The sequence below is a fragment of the Thamnophis elegans genome, chromosome 1, assembly GCF_009769535.1.
Source record: "Thamnophis elegans isolate rThaEle1 chromosome 1, rThaEle1.pri, whole genome shotgun sequence".
Taxonomy (NCBI): Eukaryota; Metazoa; Chordata; class Lepidosauria; order Squamata; family Colubridae; genus Thamnophis; species Thamnophis elegans.
The window spans coordinates 121,385,260-121,410,141 of NC_045541.1; the positions used below are offsets into that span (position 1 = coordinate 121,385,260).

The following is a 24,882-nucleotide window of genomic DNA, read 5'->3' on the forward strand; positions in this document are numbered from 1 at the left end:
CTTAGCAAATAGGAAAAATAACTCAAAAAGCATTTTATTCTTCAATTACTTTGCTCTGTTCTGTATAACCAGATCCAATCTTTCTTGTGAATTTGGAATAAAAGTATATTAAGGGGGAAATAATTTACCTAAGATGATACTAAAAAGAAGTTTCTTTTTCACACCATATTGTGTGTCTTGTTAAGATATGCCCATGAGATACATAGGAAAGAGACATAGATATAGATATAAAATGGCTTTTTCAAAGCAATTTTGTACATATTAGATTTTAACATTAATGTCTAATAAAGATCTCTTTAAAAATGTAATTGAATAATATTAAATAAATGAAATAAATGTGCTTTAGTGACATTACTTAATCTGATAATGATGACTAGTTAACTAAATTATTAACTGTACTATTAACTAATTTAGAAATAATAGAGAGAAAAATAGGTCTGCATTTACATATGTGTCCATCTGTCTGCTTTTACAGTTTTTGTCTTCAATCAGTGGGTGAATTGGTTTTAATCCAAACAGCAGCCTGATTTCAAAATGTACTTTCTTTGGTCTTGTTTGTTGGTGGAGCGGAGGGATTTTCTTGACAATAGCTAGATCTTAATAGGTCCTTAAGAAATTTCATCTCTGTAACCACATTAGATATAATGTGAGTGGCAGAAAAATCTCCATGGATAATTCTGGGTTAGTAGATTGTTACCATCACAGTGTTGCTGAAATCTCTAATCTCAGGTCAGCCTGAAGCAGCAGTGCATACAATCCTGTTGCCTGATGCAGCATGAATGAAAATGCTTTCTGTCAGAAACATGTGGTCTCTTCAGTCCAGAGTCTGTGTAAATCCTGTGTAAATAGAAGGAGGCTAACAAAGGACGAGCCCCTGCAGCTCAGAGCATTTGGAGCCATTTGGGGGCTGAATTTGCTAAATGCTGCTTATACCGCCTGAAAAGTTGAAGAGAAAAGAGTTTAAATTCCCTTCTTTTTTCTCTTTCTACTCATACCCTGGGGGGAGGGTGTTCAAGGCCAGAAAAACTTGAGGTAAGACTATGAAAACTGTTTTTCAGTCTCTTTTGAGTATGGAAAAGGTGGCCCAGTTCACCGTCCCTTCTCTAATGTCGGAAAACCCACACAGTTTGTAAATGTTGCATGTGAAGTATTTCATTTTCTATGAATTACACAGAAGAAAACAGAATTCAGCCCCCCCCCCCCAAATTAACATGTATAGATGATATAGCATAGCCATAGCTGATTAGTAAAAGAAGTGAACTAAACAATTATAAAATTTGTTTCATTTTCTGTAATAGAATTTTGCAGGGAGAATGTCCCTCTCAAGAACATTGATGAGGTAAAATTGAGGATCTATAACTTAATACTAATATCGCAAAATCTTCTGCAAGGAAAATTATTGTACAAATATATGTTTATATCTTCAAATAATCTTTCTCAGCCATAGGTATAATTTACTGAAGTCTATAAGAAAATGGAAAAACAGATATCCAGTAGACCTGAAGTTTTTTTTGTTTTGTCTAAATAACATAGATGGCAACTTATTTCGAACAATTACATTAATTAGAATAATTAAGGGAAAAAAATAACTCACATTACAGTATCTTAACTAAAATTCTATATACTAAGCTACTAAGTGATGTAACTCTTAGAATAGTGACATTGAATAGTATCATGGTTTATCATGAACCATGTATTGCTTGGGCCTTTTTAAATGAAGTGTGTTAAATCCACCCAATTGCAATTTATTTCTTTTATTTCTATAGTTTAAGTACACATGCATGCAGAAAGTCTGCTGATGGAATGAACACTGGAGGACTTTTAGAATGGTGTATGTAAATAAAACCACCACATCTTGTTTCTTCTTAATTCTGCCCTAATAATGAAGTACTGCTGCATTTGGTGTGAACGACGGTGACATAGAAGCACTGCAGTTTTCTATGAGACTGCTGGCCTCTGGCAGTTCATAATAGCAGCTATTATGATATTGTGCTGGAGTAAAAGTTGTTATACTCCCATTATGACATTTATTGTTTAGGTTACCCATAGTCAGAATCAAGTGTAAGGCTGCAAAATGTTTTTTGTTGCAAATAGCAAAAAGGTTAGCAAAATTCCACACATATTCTTAGCCAACGTATATTTTGCAGAAGTAGAAGTATTCCAGAGCTGGATTATTTTCTTGTTCATTTATGAAATAAACAATCCAGAAAGAGCATTAATTTACAATCATTGTTAAATACCTAAATATCTTAATTATATAGTTTGCATTCTTTGTAATTATTACATAATTAGCTGTATGTAATAGAAAAAACTATTACTGTAACTTAAACTTATATGCAATGTATAGATGGGGTTCTAAACATAAGAATTTCTAATATTTCTTGATGTGGAAGCACTCTTTTCTGTAATGGGTGGCATTTAGAGATCAAAGGAACCAGTAGCATACTATGCAAATGATACTTCTGTATAGCAAATGCAGGCAATCCCTGACTTACAACCATTTGTTTAGTGACTATTCAAAGTTATAATAGCATTGAAAAAAGTGAATTATGACCTTTGCAGCATCCCCATGGCCACTTGATTAAAATTCAGATGCTTGCAACTGATTTATATTTATGAAGGTTGCAGTGTCCTGGAGTCATGTGATCACCTTTGTGACCTGTCAAGCAAAGTCAATGGGAAAGCCAGATTTACTTAACAACCCTGTTACTGACTTAACTGCAGTGATTCACTTAACAACTGTGACATCAAAGGTCATAAAGTAGAGCAAAACTCATTTAGAAAATGTCTCACTTAACAACTTTGGCCTTAATTGTGGTCATACATCAAGAACTACCTGTACAACTTCTCATTTTGGATTACCCCACCCCACATAATTTTTCAGATGCTTTTGGGAAAATTACTGAAAATTAATTTCCAGTTTTTAATTTCTTTTAGAATTGTTCTTATTCTATGAATGGCGGTAACTAAAATACTGTTTATTCTGAAAAGATTATAGGTCTAAATAATATGCCGAGCAAAGTGTTCATCTAAATAATTGTAATACTCCTTTTTGTTTCTATTCAAAACTAAGTTTCATTTGGATTTAAATACTTTCATTTGGATTTAAATACGGGTACTTGAGAGACCGCCTGCTGCCAATTACCTCCACTAGACCGATTAGATCCCACAGATTAGGCCTCCTCCGAGTTCCACTCGCCGGCCAGTGTCGACTGGCGACTACCCGGAGGAGAGCCTTCTCTGTGGCTGCTCCAACCCTCCGGAACGAACTCCCTGTGGAGATTCGAACCCTCACCACCCTCCAGGCCTTCTGCATAGCCCTTAAAACCTGGCTGTTCCGACAGGCCTGGGGCTAAAGAGCTGTTGCCCCCCGTCTCGAATGGTATGACTGTCGTGTGTTTTAAATTATGCATTGTTATGTGTCGTTTTTTAATTTTTGTCTGTATTCCCCTTCCCTGGTTTGAGTTGTGAGCCGCCCTGAGTCCCCTTCGGGGGAAAAGGGCGGCATATAAATATAATAAACAAACAAATAAACAAACAAACTTTTTAAGTTTGCCATAGCTTTTCTCTACTATGCTTTTCTTTTTAAAAAAAAAAAACACCTTTTGCAGTCTAGTTCTCATAGGATTGATGCACTTATTTGCTTTTTATTTCAAATGCTATGCTTCTGCAATAAAGACATGAACCTGTTTTCCCTTTTCCTTAACTTTTTAAACAAACTGCATTATGTTTATATTAATCTGTTCCTGTAGTTAAAACAAATGTGTGTGGTTTTTTCTGTTCTGTGTAATGTTTGGATAGCAGCTGGGCTTACATGAAAATGATGCAAGTCTGATTGTAAGGTTAAAATGCAGGATCTTTTTGAACTGTAGTTTATATTATATTCCCAAGAGTGTTGGATATGAGTAGTTCTTGTTCAGAGTTCAGATATTGTTGTTATTAATTGTTATAATGTTATTTGTCACATTTTTCTGTTCACCTCGGGAATTTTTAAGGTGCTATATAGTGACAGATCAGAAGTGACTTGACGCTTTTTTACCCATTGCAAACTAATGTACAAAGTGGTACATAAAACATTTAGACTTAAGTTACTAAATTTAAAAAGGATACATTTACAATATATCAGACAGAATTTATAATTCTTTATAAAATTTCACACAAGCCAAAAATCCAGTTACGACACTGCAATTATTATGTTTCTTCTACCAAATATATATGAAAATGTAAGTTAAGTGAACAGATATTCAAAAATTACCATCTATATAGGGTGAGGAATAATTGTCTACAGTTTCTTAGAATAACAGAGGCAATTCGGTCAGGGGTTTTTAAGAAAAACACTATGCATTTATCTCTTTTTATTGTATATACTCCCTTTGAAAACATAGATAGAAAGCCAATGGGAGATAGTCATGCCAGCAACAGCATTACATAAAACTGCTGTACGTTGTTCCTGAAGGAAGTATACTGTATAACACAACAGTGGTTGAGATCTAGGAGAAGATTGAAAGCTTTGTGCATTGCTGCTGGGGAGGTTGTGATGCAAAATACCTACCATGAAATGCAACATATAACAAAATCTTCTGGGGGCATGGATCATCCATTCCTAGAAGATTCCTGAGGTCTGTGGATGTTGAACGACATGGATGTGTACGAATGTCTTTCTAAGAATGAAAGTTTAATTCCTCTCACACACAGGCACATACAGGTGTGCACACGTGCACATACAAACTCATAAACCTATCCTTTTTGGGAATGTTTGTTTTTAAATTAGTGCCTTTGGAAATCCATGTTCTGTGTGTTCCATTTTTTTACAGAGGGTTAAAAAAGAGTAGAAAGTGTATAACGTACAGAACTAACCAGTTTTACAACATTAAGTAAAAATGTTAGTAATCTTTTCAAGTTTAGAACTTTGTATATGCAGAGATAATCAGCAACTCAGAGAGACAGACTTAACTATTAGTTTAAAAGGTGTTGAGTGTCAGGAATAAGTTTTTCAACCTTCCTGTTAAATAGACATTTAGTTTGTAATTATGCTTCTGTATCAAACACTGAGTACCACAGCTTTTTGTTTCATTGCTTGTTTTGTTTTTTGCCTTGGTTTTTGATTAATAACTAAAGTTTGCTTCAGATAATAGGATTTATTCATATAGGTATATGCCTTTTTTCATAATAATTCACAGTTCACCAACTTTGGTCTCGATTCAGACTAATTCTACTTTTGAACTTGTTATATATAAGGTGTAGCTCCAGTGTTTAATTTTAATGGAATCTAAAAGTGTTATGCTAAATATTTCTTCATTTATAATGCAGCTGTCAGGTTTATGCTTTACCCTTATAGTGTGATTATCCCTATTAAAAATCAGTTATTGATGCTTGTAGAATTTTAATTATCATTTTGTTTCCAATATCTAGTTTTGTTCTTATATAAATAGTTTCTGTGTATGTTGAGTTAAAGTCATTACTGACAATTAACTTCTAATAGTTTACAGTGTACGAAAGTAAATGTTAGCCAAGTTTAACTAGAGGAATCTGAATCAGGCTGTGTAATCATCTCTTAATATCAATTTTAAAACTAAAGTGCTATCTTGATCATTTTGAAGGTCCAAATTATGCCGTACGTAACATCCAAAATCTCCATGAATGCACACACACACATAATCATTGGCCTAGAGAGAAACAGTGCATGAGTTCATTTGCATAATTTTGGAGTGGTTTTCATCTATCTGAGAAAAGGAGGCAGGTTAAGGAAGTATTCTTTTCTATTTTCAGCCATTATCTACATGCATACATAGATTTTTAGTGAAGACAAAGCTATCTTTATCTAGACAATGTATAGGCCTACTGATTTCAAACTTGCACTTTTGCCGTAGATTGTATTTGCCCCTCCATCTCTGGGTACTGTTTTTCAAAATTGCCTGAGGCTACAGTACAGCACCTCAGATCCCCAAGGCCCATTGCCTGGCTCCTAATAGCCACTCTCCATCTGTGTCATATGAACAGCTGATGAGATAGCTCCAGTCTCTGTATTTTGGGAGCACATCCACCCAGGTTAAAATGCTAGGGTTGCCAAGGAGCAGTCAGAAGCCATTAATGTTGTGAAAATTTGCCTTGCAGCAGTTCCTTGGCATAGTGGAATTGGTATGACTGTAAAAGGATTTATGCTTATGGACGCATAGATGTAGGGTGGTAGGCTACTAGGGAAAAAAAACCTTCTAAAATAGCATTTTTCCAAAGCAGATAGCTGAAGATGGTCTGATGTCTTTTCCTTAGATTGCTCTTCAACCTTTCTATTTACCTTTTATTTGCCATAAGTCAAAAAGGGGAGGGGGAGCGAAAAGCCAGTCCCCTTTGGCAGATGGAAAGGAACTACTCAGCCTTGGGGCAGGGTGGTTGTAATGAAATGGCCTGTCATTCTGTAAATAGTGAGGACCATCTTTTCTATGTGATGGAAGATATCACATTGCAGTTAAAATGGGAATGTCAATAAAATTAATCTTCCAGCTCTTTGCTCAGGAGTTTTTTGTTTCTTTCTTTTTTCTTTTTTTTTAAAAAAGAGGGTTAGGTAGTTGCAACCCTGATGCATTCATGCATGTATGCTTAAGACATACCAAAGAAGAGGTGTGTGAGTAGAACAGATAAAGGAGAAATAAAAATTTAAAGTTTGGAGGAAAATAGACTGTATAATTGTAATTCATTTAATTTAGCAGTGCTAAAGAACTAGAAGAGGCTACAGGAATTAGTTTGTGGGTCTGTAGCATTCCTCCGGAAGCTATGAAGCCTCTGACTCAGGCTACATTGAGCACAGAGTTTATTGTTTTAGGCTTTCTTGGACAAGGTTTTTACTTAGCATGGGATTTATGGCATTTACTGCTAATGAATGTCTATTCTTAAATTACAAAACCACCGTCTCAGTGCAATTCCCAGATGTCCTTCCAGGACCTCAGCTTCTTAAACACCAGCAGGGAGCATAAACTCTCCACTTCTCTGTTTTCCTCTTTCGTGTGGCTCCGGGCTAATGATGTGTAAGGAAAACACAGCAATCTATAAAGTCTCAGTGCTGTCCCAGTATTCTTCATTTATTTTGCATTTGATTATGCCACAAGTCGGATCTTGTTTCTTTCCTTTTTTTAAGAGTTATTAGTTCAAATATTAATGTAGGAATATGGCATATATTGCTGCTCTTGATTGATGCCTTCCCAAAAACAGGAAGACGTGCTCGTATGAATTTTAAGAAAGTAGGGGTCCTGCAATGCCTTGCCAGAAGAGTTTTTCAGATACATAATTTAGATGCCCTCCAGGCATGCTTTCAAGGCATTTTTGCTGGAGGGCAAGAAAAAATAACTATGACTTTTAAAAGTAAATGATTTTTTGCTAATGCACAATTAATGCCAGGAAAAACCATTGAAGAGAAAGATGTTGATGGAAAGTTCTGATTAAGTGAGCACCCTACCTTGATGTTCATTTTTTTTTTAAAGAAATAGGATAATAATCACTGATGCAGACACAAAGGTTTTCCTGTCTTGCAATAACTGTTTAGGATCATGCTAGATATGTTTGTGTTTGCGGACTTGCGTGTACAAGCTTACATGCATGTATGCACTATAGGTAGATGACAGCGTATAGGGAAGGGATGAGCTGATAATACGTTACATTCATTGAACAGTGAAATATTTATTGTCACCTATGCAGAGGGTTCAAAATATATAGACCACAGAACATTTAACTTGATGACTGCAAGGAATGCATTTATAGTAAATAGGTTTTCTCGTGGTAAATTTTCAAATATTGTATTCTATAACTTACAAAGAGATATTGCACCATTTGAAATACATATCTATAATTGAATTAATGGTCTGTGTTTGTATGCAATATAAAATTAATATTTGGATAGGCAATGATTTCTGACTTTTTATATTTCTATCAAAAATATATTTAAGACATTAAAAATACTGAATGTTCATATATGAATAACAGTTCATTAGTGCTTGAGTAGTTAATCTGATTAATCAAATGGGTTTACAGTGGTTGTTTATTATCTCTTGTCCCATTTCTTTTTCTTTTAGGGGATGGTTTAGACAACAGTGTAGCTTCTCCCGGCACAGGTGATGATGATGATCCAGACAAGGATAAAAAGCGTCAAAAGAAAAGAGGAATCTTCCCTAAAGTAGCAACAAATATAATGAGAGCGTGGCTTTTCCAACATCTCACAGTAAGTGGACTTTTAAAAGAATTTAAAGAATTCTTTTGAACGAAAGACCTTATAGTTAATTTTTCTTTCAGAATGTATATATCTATTCACTTATTACTTTAATATAAAACAAAATTTGATTTTGCCATTGGGTCTGGGGATCTCATGGGATGCCCATAAAATGTTCCATTGTGCATAAGTTTAGAAAGCACTCTCCTTTGACTTTTTTGTTATTATATAATTTTAACTGTTTTTATTGTACAGGTAATCTTCATTTAGTGACCACAATTGGGAAAGCAACTGTATTGTTAAGCAAAGCGGTTGCTATGTGAAACATCCTTTACAATTCTAATTCACTTTTCCTTAGCCTCACAGATCCACAAAGGTTTCAAATGTGAGTTTTAGTTGCAAAGTTTCTTTTTAATTCTTGCTGTAACTCTGAATGATTGCTAAATGATGACTACCTTAATTTAATGGGTTTTGTTTTAATTAGGTTGTTTGTATAGTTCTATTTTTTATTTTGGGTACTGCTTTGAGTCATAAACATGAGATGTGAGGCTGTATAAATTCAATAAATAAAATAGAATAAAATGTATTCAGATATTGTAAGTTTATATTTTACTGTGATGTAAATTTTCGAGTGATATGTGTGTGTATGATACATGAATGACCTCAAGTAAAAAAAATACAATGAAACATAACAGTTAATTAATTTTGGCGACTTTTGCAAACAGTATAAATCTATATGATAGCTTCTCCCAAGCTGGTACCTTCCATATGTGCTGGCCTTTATTTTCTTTAATTCTTAGCACATCTGGAAGATACTAACTTGGAGAAGATTGGTTAATGGTCCTAGATTTCACAAACATACATACAGAAAATATGTGGTCATCAGTGAAGGGTCAGCCAAGCTTAAATAACTTTTCAAGGATTATTGTGAACCAAGCAGTTCTGGATATGATTTATGTTATTTAATGTGAGCTTCAGATTTTCCCAGAATTAAACAGATGTGATTAGTCCCTAGACTAGACCTTTCAGAATAGTGGTGGTATATTCATTTTGGAAAGTATAGTACTTTGGTATATATAATCCAATAAGATACAGAAGTTCTATAGAAAATATTGTTGTGTCGTAATAAGGATATCCTTCTCAATCCTGTCTGTTTAAATTGCTCTTTTAAACCCTTATTTAAAAAGCTAGCCTTATTGACTTTAGGGTTAAAAATCAGGAAAGGAATATTTGAATAGCAAGCTATGCTGTTTGCAACTTGTATTTTGAGATGGTATTTTGTTTACTATTACCATTTACGCATGAATATATTTATTTATTTATTTATTTATGCAAAAACAGTAAATTTTACATGGAAATAGAAAATATATTCTTAGGACTAATAATTTAAAAGAAAGCCCACGGTGAACTATCACAATGATAACTTATAATTACCGGTAGTCTTTGACTTACAACCACAATTGAGGCCAAAAATTTCTGTTGCTAAGCAAGACAGCTGTTAAGTGAGTTTTGTTTCTTTTTACAACTTTCTTGCCACAATTGTTTAATGTATCACTGTGGTTATTAAGTTAGTAACATGGTTGTTAAGTGAATCTTGCTTCCCCATTGACTTTGCTTATGAGAAGGTCACAAAACGTATTCCAGGACACTGCATCTGTCATAAATAGTTGCCAAGCATCTGAATTTTGATCACTTGGCCATGGGATGCTGAAAACTAGTCATAAGTCACTTTTTTCCAATGCCATTGTAACTTCAAACAGTCACTAAATGAACCATTGTAAGTTGAGGACTATCTGTATTAACATTATACATTTTTGTTCATATGGTAATTAATTTCAGTGTCATAATCGCTTTGAGGATACCTGTTTTACTTATGGTAGTGACTACTCAACATTTCTCAGTAGCTGGTAGAACAGCTTTAGTGACTAGGCACCAATAGATCTACAATTCTAAATCTTCATTTTGATATAAGAGCGTTATTAGCAAACTAAGGTGAATTGATCTGGCCTAAAGGGTCAGGATTATTCCAAATAGCCAGCTTCTCTGCTCCAGTAGTAGTTATTTTTGCCTTCCAGCTATGGCCATTCCAAAGGTCAGGTGCCCCATAGTACCCAGTTGGCTCAGAGGAATTAGACAGAACATGAGTCTCTGGGCTAATTACTTAACCAAAGACAAAATAATGAGTCCTAAGCAAATACTGACTAATTGAAAGGGCTGTAAATCCATTACATATTGGTCAGGGATAATCAGGAGTATTTAATCACTTTTATCTATTCAAGAGCACTGAAGCTGCAACAGCAAAGCCCTGAACCTTGCCATGTGCTTATTATTCTCATCATTATCAAAATTACTTCACAGCTGTTCTTTGCTACATCACCTCAGCTGGAGATTTACTAACCTGTAAAATGTTTTTAATTTGGAAGTTGAGTGTAATGGGAATGATTTTTTTTAAAGTTAAGGAAGTGGTTGAAGAGCAGCACAACGATAAGAAAGAAATGGGGGCTATGAGTAATTTCTTTCAGTTCACTTAAGCTTAATGTTAATTTCTCTCACCAAATCTTCTTCATCATTTCTATAGATTTCTCCATTGCTTTTTGTTCTAAATAGCTTCCAGTAGAAGAATTTGTGTATATTGTATCTTGAATATCATTTTCCAGGATAGTTTGTCTTGAAATTTGTGTAGATTTTTAAAACTCACTTTAAATGACTTAAAGAAATTTATGACTTAAAGAAAAGCTTTGAATAAGTTAAAAAAATTACCATCTAGGTTTTAATGAGTTTATAGATGTCAAAGAATGTACTAATAATTCTTGAGCTTCAGAATGATAGTGCAGACCTCTGATTAGTGAATTGAAAATTCAAAAGAAGTTTGCTCTAAATGCACGTAGACAAGGAAAAAAAATCTTCCTCTTAAATAGTGTCTCATTTCTTTATTTTTTTTCTTTGTGGTTCTCAAGCAATGTAGTTCTTTCAAAATATAACTTTTCTCCAACCCCAAAAATAAATGTTAACTTTATAAATATTGTTTAAGAGAAAATTCATTATAAAAACAGCTTCTAATTTTAAACTTTTTCTGTTCATTACTTCTCTAACCTTATTTCAAATAGGTTGGTCCACCCTTTTGTGCTGTGTGACCTATTCTTCTATTACAATAATCTTACAATGTACCCTTTTCGCTCTTTCTTTAAAGAAGAAACTAATTGAATTATCTCATTATTTTAATTTGTTAAGCAAATGTATTTTACATCCCAGGATGTGTTCTTAAAGAAGGGGCTGCTAAGACTTTGCCCCTTGAATGGCCAATTGGTGCATTTTGACATTCATGCATTCTCATTAATGAAAGGAACATAAAAGGACTCTGGCTGTATTTTTTTTTTCAAACACCCAACCAGTATGGAACAACTTTTTCCATAACCCACAGGGGTCTCTCTACATATGTTCTCAACTGCAAGCTATTGTCACCTATTTTGAATACCTGAAAAGGACAAATAAAATACTAAAGGCCAACTGTAGCAATTGTTAGTTGTTAGTTTCAGTATGACAAAAATCATTAACCTACTCTTGGCCCCGCAGGCAAAGGACTGAGAAAAACTCTTTAAGTCACAAAAAAAATTTGTATGTGAAATATTTGATTAGGTACAAATATACATACTTACACATATATTCTTCTATTAACAATATTTAGTGCAATAAATATTCTACAATACAAGTCAAACTTAATTGTACTGCTTATGTATATTAACAAAAGTTCTTTTGAAACTTGATTATAATTCTTCATGAATTAATTTGACCCATTGACATTAACATTTCATAATGTTATCTCCTAATTATAAATATTACAATTCCACAATCCTATTTTTGGAACAACTTCAAAAATACAAATAGTAGGCTATATGCAAAACTATTTTGTACACACATTTCCTCTGCTTCCATTATAATTCAATCGTGTTCTTATTATGCAATTGGGAACTGCATTATGTATGATATTACAATAGTACAGGAAGATGAAAGGATCTGAGGATGAATTGCTTGGAAGCATACTTGCTTATTCTGGATAATATCCAGTGTTTGAGTGGGTAAAGGAAATCCTAACCTGGTAGTATAAGCTTTTCAGAAGTACATAAAGATTATGATATCAGAAAGGTAAACCTGGCATTAAGGCTGTTGTTATTTCACTTCAAAGAGAGTTAAAGAAAAGGAACAGCAAGAAATCTGACCCATGCAAGGTTTATACATAGCCTTGGAAAGCTATTTTTTTCTTCAATGCCAAACAGCCCCTTAGTACACTCAATTAGTCTTTCAGACATCTCTGTTTTCCTTTCTCAAGTGCTGTCCCCTGCAAATAACATATTTGATCATAGAATGAAAACAGGAAGTATTTGTGTACAAAGATACCTCTTGCTCACACTGGTGTTGAGCTGAAAGTTTTCTTATCATAGCAGCCACAGAAAAACTTACTGCATGATGTAAAACTGTTTTCAAGATAGATGTACATAATCAGAACAGGCAGCAGTTGCAAAGGAAGGAACTATGTAAGTTTTATGATTTTTTTAACTTTTAGTCAGTCATCTGATTTTTCCTGCAGCAGAGATGAGAATTGCACATTGATTCCATTCAGTCTTATTTCCTTTTTAGAGGTACCTTATATAGAGTTTAGATTTAAGCTCACATTAATACATTTTAATTTTTTAAAAGACAGATTTTTACCATTTAAATAGTTTTTAAACATAAACTGAAATGTTTATGTTTATTACCATTTGGTAAGAGCAGTGGTGGTTTGTTCCAATTATAAGTTTGTAAATCATTGAATATTATGAGATCTCTGTGTTGCTCACAATTGGTTTCTGAATTGTAGGTTAAAATGCTTGTTATATATGATATTAAACTAATTCTGAAACACTGAGATTTGAAAGAATAAACTCTAGTAGAATTTAGAAAACGTCCGTAAATGAAGCTGGCCAAGGGCATAATTTATACCATTAACTATTCTGTTCTGAATAATATTAACTGGTTGATACATAGAACCTGAGCCTCTATCATAAAACTCAAAGGCTGAGGTATTTTTTTAATCAAAATAGGAATGGAAGGAATATTATTAATGATAACTGCACCATCTTATTAATTTGCTTTAGTGCTTTAGATGATTATTCCTATCAAATTCAAGCCAATTGGTAATGGTACAGTGTTGCTGTATGAAACCATTAACTTTCCTGCTGATTGTTCTCTTTCCACATTTTCAGCATTATAGACTTTTAAAGAGAATTATCTCTTCAAATAATGGATCCAAAGTATGATATTTTGAGATTGGTTTTTGTGCTTTGAGTGAGAACTTTGATTTGTTCCATGATCCATTTCCATGATATTCTCAAGATGTCCCATAGGTGCTTTTCAAATCTGGGTTAGAGCTCCAATCCATCTATCTCCCCTTTCCATATTCCACTATTTCCATTTCCAACCACGCTCAGTTCACTGTCATTATCAACAATTTTCTTGTCTCTTTGTTTATTTTTTCCTTCAGTTTTTAGAACTCTGACCTCCACTTTCTTCATTTGATGAACATCCTCAATTTTTTCATCAAATTTTACTGTTCTACGATCTATGTTCTCCAATCTCTTCTCAATTTTCTTTGTTACTTCTAATAATTTTTGAATTTCAAACATAATCTTTTGCAATGTTAAGGTTTCTTTTTCATGTTGTGCCATTCTTCCAACTTGTAAACACTGCCACTCTGGCATTCAAAACTTTTTATTAAATTTAAAGCAAGTTCATTTATAATCTTTTAAGACAAGGCTTTGTTTTCACTCCACTCCAGCTGCCAATAAAGCTCCCAAAGAGCACCTGTATAAACAACCCATGCTCTCCTCACTATCACTCTCTGTAAACAAGCTGAAGAACCTTGAAATGCAAAGTCAAATGATCAAAGAGAAAAAAGAAAAAAACAATATTTCCAAGCCTTCTAAGCCTCGAGCCTCCAACAATGTTCCCTCTAATTTTTTTTCAGTGTGTGCAGAAAAGTATAGTGTTTGAGTGGCACATTTTCATGCCTGAGCACCTGAATTTTTTTCACAGATGTTTCACAGAGCAATTGATTTATAGGATCTGAATTGGAATGGAGAAAAATGGTTTTGTGTGTGTGTGTCTGTGTGTGTGTGTGTGTTTGTGTGAGCAAGGGATCTGGTAAGGGAACTGCGCCTATTTAGAAAAGAAGGTAAATTATTGCAAACATGATCAGTCGAAGATAAGTATGGGGACAGGTTGGACAGTAGAGAGAAAGTGATAAAAGAGTGGGAGAGAGGAAGAAAAAAGGGAAGAGAGACAGAAAGAGACAGAGAAGGAGAGAAAAAAGTGACAGAAGAGTGGAAAAGAAGGAGAGAGAAAGAGAGACCAAGAGAAAGAGGGTGAGAGAGACAGAAAGAGACAAAGAGGAGAGAGAAGGGAGAAGGAGAGAGAAAGTGACAGAAGAATGGAAAAGAAGGAGAGAGAAAGAGAAGAGAGAGAAAGAGAAAGAGGATAAGAGAAACAGAGAGAGAAGAGAGGAAGAGGAAAGAGTAAGAGATAACATCTCATTTCAACCCTGAGGTGCAAATATTCTCTTTGATTGGTAATTTTATTTGTCCATTTACTATTCAATACTCTCATTTATCCTTAAGTTCATCAAGAATTCCCTTCTTTTTATTGAATTCATCACAATACCTTGAGAACAACCTTTCAGCATAGCTTTACAGCTATTTAAAATATATAGTAATTTAGGTCAGGTTTTCAGAACATTAGTCTACTGTTGTGGCCCAGCAGGAGCCATTAGAGCTTCCACCAGACTCCAACAACGAGGGGCCCTATGAGTCAGCTCTGGAGGATGTGGAGGACCCTGGACAGGGTTCCGACTCTAAGCAGGGTGCAGAGAGACTGGTTGGCCACCAGGTGGTGCCTGAGCTTTGGACCAGTGGGGAGGAGATAAGGGAGAGTGATCCAGAAGCCAGCAGTGAGTTGTTCCTGGATGCACGCCATCGAAGAGCTACTCGGCGTCAGAAACAATTATGCAATTACAGGAGGTAATTGCGCTCAGCTGATGGTCATTAGGCTCCTCTCCAGATTATAAAAAAGACTGCTTGTGACATGCCCTTCTTGCAGAAGTCAACACATTGACTAAAGAGAACATAACTAACTTGGCAGGCTTGATTGCTGCCAAGGTTTGTCTGAATTGCTGCCAAGGTTTGTCGGACTTGCTGCCAAGGTCCTTATCTGTTTGTTTGCTTGGCTTTCAGCCACCGAGATTCTAGTCTTGTTATTAAAGGACATTCTAATTAAGCTTGTCTCGGCTTTCGTTACTGGATGGAGGTGGGGGTCAGAACAGTCTACTATTTATAAGTCACTAAGTGCAAAGAAACAGAATTCAGAAAGTTGGCTTCCCTTTTTGTAATTGCCTATTGCCTGCTTAATTTTCTACCTACATTTTTGATAACTAATATTCACTGTTGACCCAATAAGCCCATTGTAGAAAGAAACCCTCCCTATGAAATTTGTTGGGTTTCCATGTAAATGGAAAATGGCAAATCCAAGCAGCCGCTGCTGGGAGCCCATCCCATGCCTTCTCCCAACCTCCACACCCCTTCTCTCAGCTACTTTCTGCCTTATGAACCTAGAACTGATTGCTGTCTCCAGGCTGGCTCTCCTCTCCTATTATCATGGAAGGCGTCTCACAAAAACCACTGCATGGCAGTTGGAAACTGCTGTGCTGTTTTGTTGCCACGTGCCGTCCATGCACCCGCGCACCTTAGAGGGAACATTGGCCTCCAAGTGGCAGTGTTACTTCCTTTCCCTCTGTTATTACAGCCCTCTTTGTATTTCTTTTATATAGGATATAAGATATATTCAAGGCTTAAAGAAAACAAAATTCTTAAATGGAGCAAAAAAACCCATACAATCCAGCATTATAAAAAGGAAAAAGATTTTAATCCATAGGTATAAAAAAAGAATATAAAAAGTAGAACAAGAAAGATTAATCCATTCAATTTAAAGACTAGGAAACATTTGTAAAAGTTCCATCTTTAAATGATTTTTTTTAAAAAAAGGATACACACTGTCTAATATAGCTTAATTTTGCCTCTTGTTCTCTTCTGTTTTCAAATTTAATTTAGCTTTAAGTTTTTTGGGGGTAGTCTCTTTTATAATAATATGATTTCCTCACCAGATGGACACACTTTTTCTTTCCGTTTTCCTCCCGTTCCGGAGCTGTCCCAAATTCAGCAGCTTCAATGGCTGCGCTTCTGTCGCCAGCAAAAAGAGATTCTCCTGGATCACTCAGGGACTTTGCGCTGTCCTGAGATCAGCAGGACGTACTCTTCCCTGTCACCATCTCTTTGGGATGGTTTAAAAAGGTCCAAAAGGGCTGTCTAGTGGCAAAAGTATCGTCTGCGATCTTGGATATCCAAGATCGCACGTTGTGTTGTCGCGACATCAGCTCCTCCTCTCAAAACTTCTTGGGCTCTTGAAAAGTACTTTTGGGACAGCCATGACGTGGATGACTGAGAATATCCATAGATATTCTCAAGATTTTTCATGACCATCAGATTTCAATAGTATTAATATTCTTTCTATCCCGCTTCTTTAAAACCCAACTTTGGCTTCCATAGGATGTCACAAGGGAAAAGCTTTGCTTGTAAATTCTGATCTTTTTAGGTATAGACCAGTGGTGAAATTCATTTTTTACTACCAGTTCTGTGGATGGGCTTGGTGGGCGTGGCTGTGGAAGGATGCTGCAAAATCTCCATTCCCACTCCACTCCAGGGGAAGGATACTGCAAAATCCTCATTCCCTCACCAGTCCTGGGGGAAAGATATTACAAAATGTCCATTCCCACCACACTCTGGGGCCAGCCAGAGGTGGTATTTTCCAGTTCTCCAGACTACTCAAATTTCCCACTACTGGTTCTCCACAACCTGTCAGAACCTGCTGAATTTCACCCTTGGTACAGACACATTTCCAGCATTTGAATTTTTTTTGAAAAGCCTTTATTGCTGCCTTACTAAGGAGTAGAGGGATTATAATAATTAACAATACTGGAAATTCACAGTGGGTATATATGACAGAAATTGACACTGAACTTTCCTCTCCTCCGCGAGCTGCACTGGCTACCGATTGGTCTCCGGATACGCTTCAAAGTGCTAGTCGTAACTTATAAAGCCCTTCATGGTATTGGACCTGGGTACTTGAGAGACCGCCTGCTGCCAACTACCTCCCAAAGACCCGTTAGATCACACAGGGTCGGCCTCCTCCGGGTTCCGTCTACCAGCCAATGCCACCTGGCTACCACCCGGGGAGGGCCTTCTCTGTAGCAGCTCCGGCCCTTTGGAATGAACTCCCTGCGGAGATTCGGACCCTCACCTCTCTCCAGGCCTTCCGGAAAGCCGTGAAAACCTGGCTGTGCCGGCAGGCCTGGGGTTGATGAGTTCCCCTCCCCTCTCGACTTGTATGCCTGTGTGATTTTGGTGTATTTTAATTACGTGTATTGTGTTTCATGTCCCCTTTTCCCCCTTTTGAGTTGTTCGCCGCCCTGAGTCCCTCCCGGAGAAGGGCGGCATACAAATAAACTAATCTGAATCTGAATCTGAATCTGAATCTACAGAATGCATCAACTTCTGAATAAAGTACAAGATCAGGATTGTGCATCCTATGATTTCTTACTCTTGAGAAAATTATAGCACATAAAAAGGGTGAGTTATTTTAGCATTGTTTTTATAATAAAACAAAGGAGAAGCCATATTGAAATAAATGTGGAGACAAATCTGATTTGAATGAAAGTCTATCTTCTTCCTGTGACAGTATGGATATTCCTCCACCCTTAAGAGGTGGGCTTTAAAAAGGCAGCAACGGGTTCGCTGCCCCATTGCTAGGTGGGCATTGGCCATGGTGGGTGTGGCCTAGTCAGTCTCCTGCACCATGGTGGGGGTGGGGCATTTTTCATTTTTCCCCTGGGCTCTGGAGGTTCTCTGGAGGCCCTCTGGAGGCCGGAAACAGCCCGTTTCTGGACTTCCAGAACTTCTAGTAGGCCCATTCCACCACCTCCCCAAGCCTCTGTGCAGGCCCTGCACTTACCTGGCATGATGAACGGGCCGCTTGGAGACTCCTGGGAGGGAAGGGGCAGGGTGAGCATGGCCAGCCAGGAGTGGTATTTGGGGTTTGTCGAACTGTGCAGAATCCTAGCTAGAGGATTGCCCAAACCTGTGCGAACTCCCAGCAGCCCACCCCTGCGACTTGACCCAAACTGGCAGTGATTAGGTTTGGAACTACCATAATACAGCTACTGGCAATGCATTTGGGCTTGGACCTGCACTACCTACTGTAATCAGTTTTATTTATTTGATTTTTATAGCTACCCATTACATTAAGGGATTCTGGATATTGTGGATAATATACTAATTTTTTTAAATTAGGAATTTAAAATGTTATTTTGTATCTTTTTGATATTTCTTAATTCTTCTTTCAGTTTAATAATGATGGAAAAATATATGGATGAATTATTCATTATACAGTAATAATGGAAAGATAAATTGAAAAGAGACAGAGCAGCAATTACTGCCTTATGTGGAACTTTGGAACTTGATGGATATACATTCTATATAAATATTTTTCCAGCTATTTCTTTTAAGATGGGTTACTGAAAATATCTTCCTGTAATTTTCAATTCCTCCAATGCATTGGTCTCCAAGAATTGATTTCAGGGCAACCAACTTCCATCCTTGCATTAGTTATGGTTTTAGAATTGTTTCTGTGGTTCTTTTCAATGGAAGCTGTTTGAGAAAGATTTTAGCATTTTCAAATAGTTACTATGAAAATAGATTAAGAAAATGGTACCACAAAAAGAAACCTGCCATTGAGAGAATAATTCATATGTACAGATTTTACTTACATTTCTGTTTTATTCTAATATTTTCTACTCTATATGCAAATTGCTGAATATATAAATTTCTATCAAAGGCTGGAATAGTTGTTTTACAAGTTTGCACAACCTAACTTTATACTTTTCCTTTTATTATTATTTGCTAAAGTTAATCAGTGAGATTTTAATAAACTGGAATACCTAAAGAACTGTATACTTTGTAGTTAACATTTCAAAAGCATGCCTTCTACTAGATGTATAAAAACTGACTCACTTCATTGGCTTCCTCAGTACCATGTGAAAATCTCTATACTGTATTCATTTGGTGTGTAATCCAAAACCATTGAACGTTTTATAATGACAATTGAGTTTTTATGATATACATTATATAAATTATTCTGTTATACAGCTGTCTATTGTATTAGCTTCAAATCTAATATGCTTTCTGAGGATAAATATATATGTACAGTGTATCAGGAAAATTAAAAGAGAATGATATATATATTTTAAACTGTATTGATTTCTCTATTGAAAAAAAATGCAAATTGCGGCTTCTGGGGGAGGAGCCTGTCGCCGACGGGAGCTCAACGGAGCTCCTCTCAGAGTTCTGGTCTGTATATCTTATAAGATCTATAGATATCTCCCCTTTCTGGCAGAAAGGGGCAGGGAGAAGGTCAGTCGTTAGGATCTCTTTGTAATTCACAGCCTTTTTTTTTCGCTGTGAATGGAGAAGAGGTTCAACATTAGCTGAGCTTTTACTCCAGCCAGTTCTTCGCAGCTGCTTTTTTGCAGCCCTAGGCAGGTTGCCCCCCCCCCCAGGATAAAGCTAAGCTATTTAAAAATTAATCCGGGCGGGGACCATTCCTGAGGAATTTCTTCTATTATTATCCAAAATACCAGCTTCAATTTTGTAAAAGGCTCCCTTTTCTAGCTGCGTCACAAGATGGCGATCTTATAGCTTTTGTGTTTGATGTGACGTACTTAGTCAGCCCTACTCTCCTGAAGGCTTCTCCGTATTAACTGTTAAAAGATTAACTGAGGGGAGCAGAGACTTTGATTGTTGGCTTGCTTGATTGCTTGTTTTTATTTTTTATTTCTTTGGAATGGCTCCCAAATCTAAGCAGAAGCGCTTCCTTAATAACACATCTCAAAAAATTGCTATGAAGTCGCTGCCCTTGCCTCCTACGCCCTCCACTGGAGATTTGTTAACACAAGAATTTCTTCTCAAAACGCTTAATAATTTCAGACAGGAAATTAATCAACTGATATCGGATTTATATGATCAATTTGATGCTAAAATTGCTCAAGCAAAGGAGGATATGATCGGAGTAATGACAGTTATGACAGATTATATTGCTGAAACGGAGGATAAATTGGAACTTTTGGAAGAAACCAACTCTAATTTGACATCCAAAATCCAAACGTTACAACAGGAAATTGAAAATGCTCAAAAACAACTTGTCATGATAAATTATAATAAAACTGCGTTTGCAATAAGAGTTAGAGGACTGCGTGAAAAGGAACAGGAGAATTTGAAACAGATCTTCTTTGAGGCTCTTAGCCGCTCGGTGGGAAGTCCGGACTTAACTTTGATTGGCAGATCCAAAAAATTTACCGCCAGAATTCGTGGGTAGCAAAACAGCGACAGCTTCCGAGGGACATAATTATATATTTCACCACAAGGGAATCCAGAAATGTGATAATACAGAGGCTTTACAACAAGAGGCTGAGAATTGATGGACAGGACTTGATTGTTTTTAAAGAAATACCATCTCAAATATTAAGAGCAAGGAGAGACTACATTTTCTTAACTGAAGAACTCAGAAATTCTCAGATTCCATACAAATGGGAAGTCCCGGCTGGCATTACAGTTACATTTGAGAATCAAAAACATCGCTTTAACTCTGTCTGTGAAGCCCGAGAATTTTATTACAAGACTTTGAAGGCGGGACTTCCTGATTCATCCGGACCTGGAGAGAGACAAGGAGAAGGAGAAGACAAGCAGCGGGACACGTGGCCACAAGGCGGAGGGTGTTGCTTTCCTCTTCCGGAAGGGCAGAAGAGTAAAGAATAAAGACTTAGCGATGCTTTTAAAACCTCATGATTTCTGCCTGGTATAAAATGGAAAAGTTGTACATCGATGATGAGATATGGAGGCTGAAAGAAGCGCTGCTGATTGTGGACATATATTGTACATAAGATTTGTTTGAACTCTAACTCAAATTGCGCATGAATTATTTTCCTAGGCGAGGAGAGCGGAGATCGCGATCTTCTTGAGTTGTGGTTTGGGACGAACGGAGTTGGGAGCTGCGTGGGAGATGGAAGGGTAGCGAAAGCTTAACTAGACTACTTGGGGCTAGAATGCAAGCTGATGTTTGTATGAATTGCTATTTCAATATAAGGTTAAGAAAGATTAGTCAGAGAGTCTCCAGGAAGGTGGAGTAAATATGTGAGGAGCAATGGATGCGGATAAAATATATATGTGGACATGGGTAAAGGCAGGGTGGAAGGTAAAAAATTTACACGTGGATGTGGGTAAGGACAGAATGGGAGGTGTTGGAAATGAAAAATGAAAGAAGTACTTGAGTTTAATGGTTTTATAGAAAGGTTTGGATATTTGGATAAAAAAGAGATAAATTAAAGGTCCGAATAGATAGATAAAGCAATGAGACCTTTAGTTGGAGAACCCCAATTGATTAACTTACCTGGCTCTAATAGAGTTTGAAACCCTGCAAGTAATAAAATAACCGAAATTTGGAATGAGGCACATTGTTTAAGATTTACAGAGGATGGGAAGCTGTGTTAATGTAGCGGGTTTATTGATCTTTCTTGTTTTTCTTTTTTTGTGTGTCTTTTTCTTTCTATTTTTTTCTTTTAACTTTAAAGTTAGTTGGTCTTATTACACTCCAGTGCTTGTTAAAGAACTATGCCGGGTATGGGACCTGGGAAGCCGTAAGGGGGTTAGGGAGGGGGGATTATAGGGGGAGGGGGGAGGGTGGAAATACAGTTTCAATTCTTAGAACAATAAGAATGCACTTGTATACTGTTGCTCGCTTTTCTTTTCTTTTTCTTTCATTTTTTAAAAAATAAACTGAATAGATTAATTGTAGGGATACACCAAAGTGAGGAGTAGAGGGAAAGAAGAGGGAGAAGTAAAGAGGGAGTGAGAGGGGAATGTAAGGAGGGTGAGATGGAGGGAGGGGGAGATGTCTGAGGGGGAAGGGAAGTAGAAGAGGGGAATGTTGGAGGGGAGAAATGAAAGTTGGAGGGGGAGAAGAAAGGGTGTATGGGGGATTGAAGTGTTATGTTGGTTTTTTTATGGTGGATTTTTTTTCCTTTTTTTTGTTTTTTTGTTACGCACAGTATATAAGTGATTGTATAAAATGAAAAAGAAAATGAAATTAAAAAAAAAGAAAAAAAATGCAAATTGTTTAAAGATGAAATGTATTTAAGTCTTATCAGGATTTAGATTTAGTTTGAGGAAATGATGTCATAGTATTTAAAATAACATGATTCATGTTTATAGTGTAGCTGGCTTCAATATTTCTAATTATCTATAAATCTCTATTAAAAACACAATTTTGTCCTTTATACATAATGACAACTAAAGTATATTAATTATATACATATTCCATAATGCATTTAAAAAATTGCCAGGTTTTCAGAGATAACTCTTATTTAATTGCTTCAGCTTCTACAAAGAGTCAAGATAGTAGTGATGCAGAGCACTAAGTGAAATGACCAAATGTTTAAAGATCTCTATGTGTCTCATAAGGGGTACATTTAGAACATGTTGTTTCTCTTAAAAATGGAAGAAGCTCTTTGGTCTAGTGGTTAAGGCTCCAGGATAGAAAGCAGAAACTGAATTCTCCTTAGGCATGTAAGCTGGGTGGATGACTTTGGGCCACCAAGCAAAGTCACTTACTTACAGGGTTGTGGTTGTGGGGAGAATAGGAGGAGCCACAGCACCTCTTTGTAGCTCATTAAAGTGGCTGTTTTAATCCGACTTCTTTGCCTGTCTGAAAAAAGACGTGACTAACTTAATGAGTAGCAGGAAAAGTGCTACACTTGTATAATTTAAAGTACATCTTTCAAATCTTTTTGAGACATAAATGAGCCTGTTTTATATGTACTTAGTTAAGGAAATTAAAAGCCTTCCAACTTATAATTTATGATTGTAAGCAGCATACATAAACATTCAAAATCAAAGAAAAACTAATAAAAAGAAAAAATAATAAAGCAGTTACCTATATAGATGAGGCTGAACATACTCACAGGGGAAAATGTGCTTAATTACTATCCTGACACAATACACAGGAGAAAAGCCAAGGTTTCCTGAACCTTGGTAAGGAGCTCATTCCAAAGGATAGCATAACAAATAGATGTTTCATGTATAATACTTGGTAGCCTTATAGTGGGGATAGGGGAATAATGGTTTATATATATATATAAAGAAATTGTGACTTTCTGCTATGGATATGACCTTCAGGGAGCCTGATCTTTGTTTATTCTTCTTTGTTTTCCTTTTTCATATATAAGGAGGACAAGAGAAACATCTGTTTTAAGTTTAAAACTAGACAAAGTTGTATGATGTCTAAGATAAGAAAAGTTTGGTTTGTTTTTATCATGGTTTCTGAATAAGCCAATATCTAAAAACCACATTTTCTTCTGACATGTTCTTTTTAACTCACTAATTTCACAATCACTTTGTTCATCGGTTGATTAAAATCAGAAGACTCATATTCTCTTCCAGCATGTTACAAAGGAAGAGAGGAATCAGGGAATATGACACTCACCACAGCTCACTCACTGATTGTGAAAAATTTTTGTCCCCATTATTCGTATCTGAATTAAATAATTGTTTCTAAAATCAAAATAGAGAAGGTTTTAAGTATGTACTGCATTTTAGCTGGTTTGAAATCACTTAAGCTATCTACTGAGATAAGACCAGTGGGTAAATTTGAACCATACGGCATATCATTCATCAAACACAGGCCAACTATTACACCTCATTAACCTGGCTGGTTAAGAACAATACAGTAAATGCCATTTTGCTGCTTATTATGAATCTTTTGTTAACATAATGGTAGCGTGCCAGACCACCTGAAATATATCATTTACACTCATCAAAATGAAATCACTGTAAACAATCAAATCAAAAGATAAACCAGCACTGCTGATGCTTTACCTTTATTTATGGTTTTACTATCCTGCTTATTTCAAACCAACCTCTCAGGAATTTGGTGAAGACATTTAATTGAACAACAAAATAATGAATAGGTCTAAGAATTTATGTGCTAAAATGCACAAGAAAATATTAAAAACAGCCACAAGGAAAAGAATAATTAAAAATAAAATGAAGACATTAAAAAGAACATTATAGGAGGAAAAGCTTTCAAGGTAATCCTTGACTTACAACCATTCAGTTAGTGACTATTTGAAGTTACCACGGCACTGAAAAAAGTGGCTTATGACTTACAACCAATGACTATGTAATCAAAATTCAGACACTTGCCAACTGGCATGTGATCAACTTTTGCAACCTTCAGCAACCAAAATCAATGGAGTAACCAGATTCATGTAACAATCTTGTTACTAGCTTAACAACTGCAATGATGCACTTAACAACTCTGGCAAGAAATATAATAAAATGAGGTAAAAGTCACTTTATAACTGTCTTACTCAGCAATGAAAATTTTGGACTCAATTGTGGTCATAAGTTGAGGATTGCCTGTATTATTTTTTCTTTTTTCCCCAACACCTGTGAGTACTACATTGTGGTCATAAGTTGAGGATTGAGCCGAGGTGG

The 24,882-nt window shown here is 36.0% G+C and overlaps 1 protein-coding gene across 1 annotated transcript in view; it reads left to right on the forward strand.

Annotated features, from left to right (window-relative positions):
* Positions 1–24,882, forward strand: part of MEIS2 (Meis homeobox 2) — a 240,206-nt gene that overhangs the window by 54,988 nt on the left and 160,336 nt on the right. The window contains 1 exon segment of the mRNA XM_032236234.1: positions 8,064–8,209. Coding sequence (XP_032092125.1) covers positions 8,064–8,209 — 146 coding nt within the window.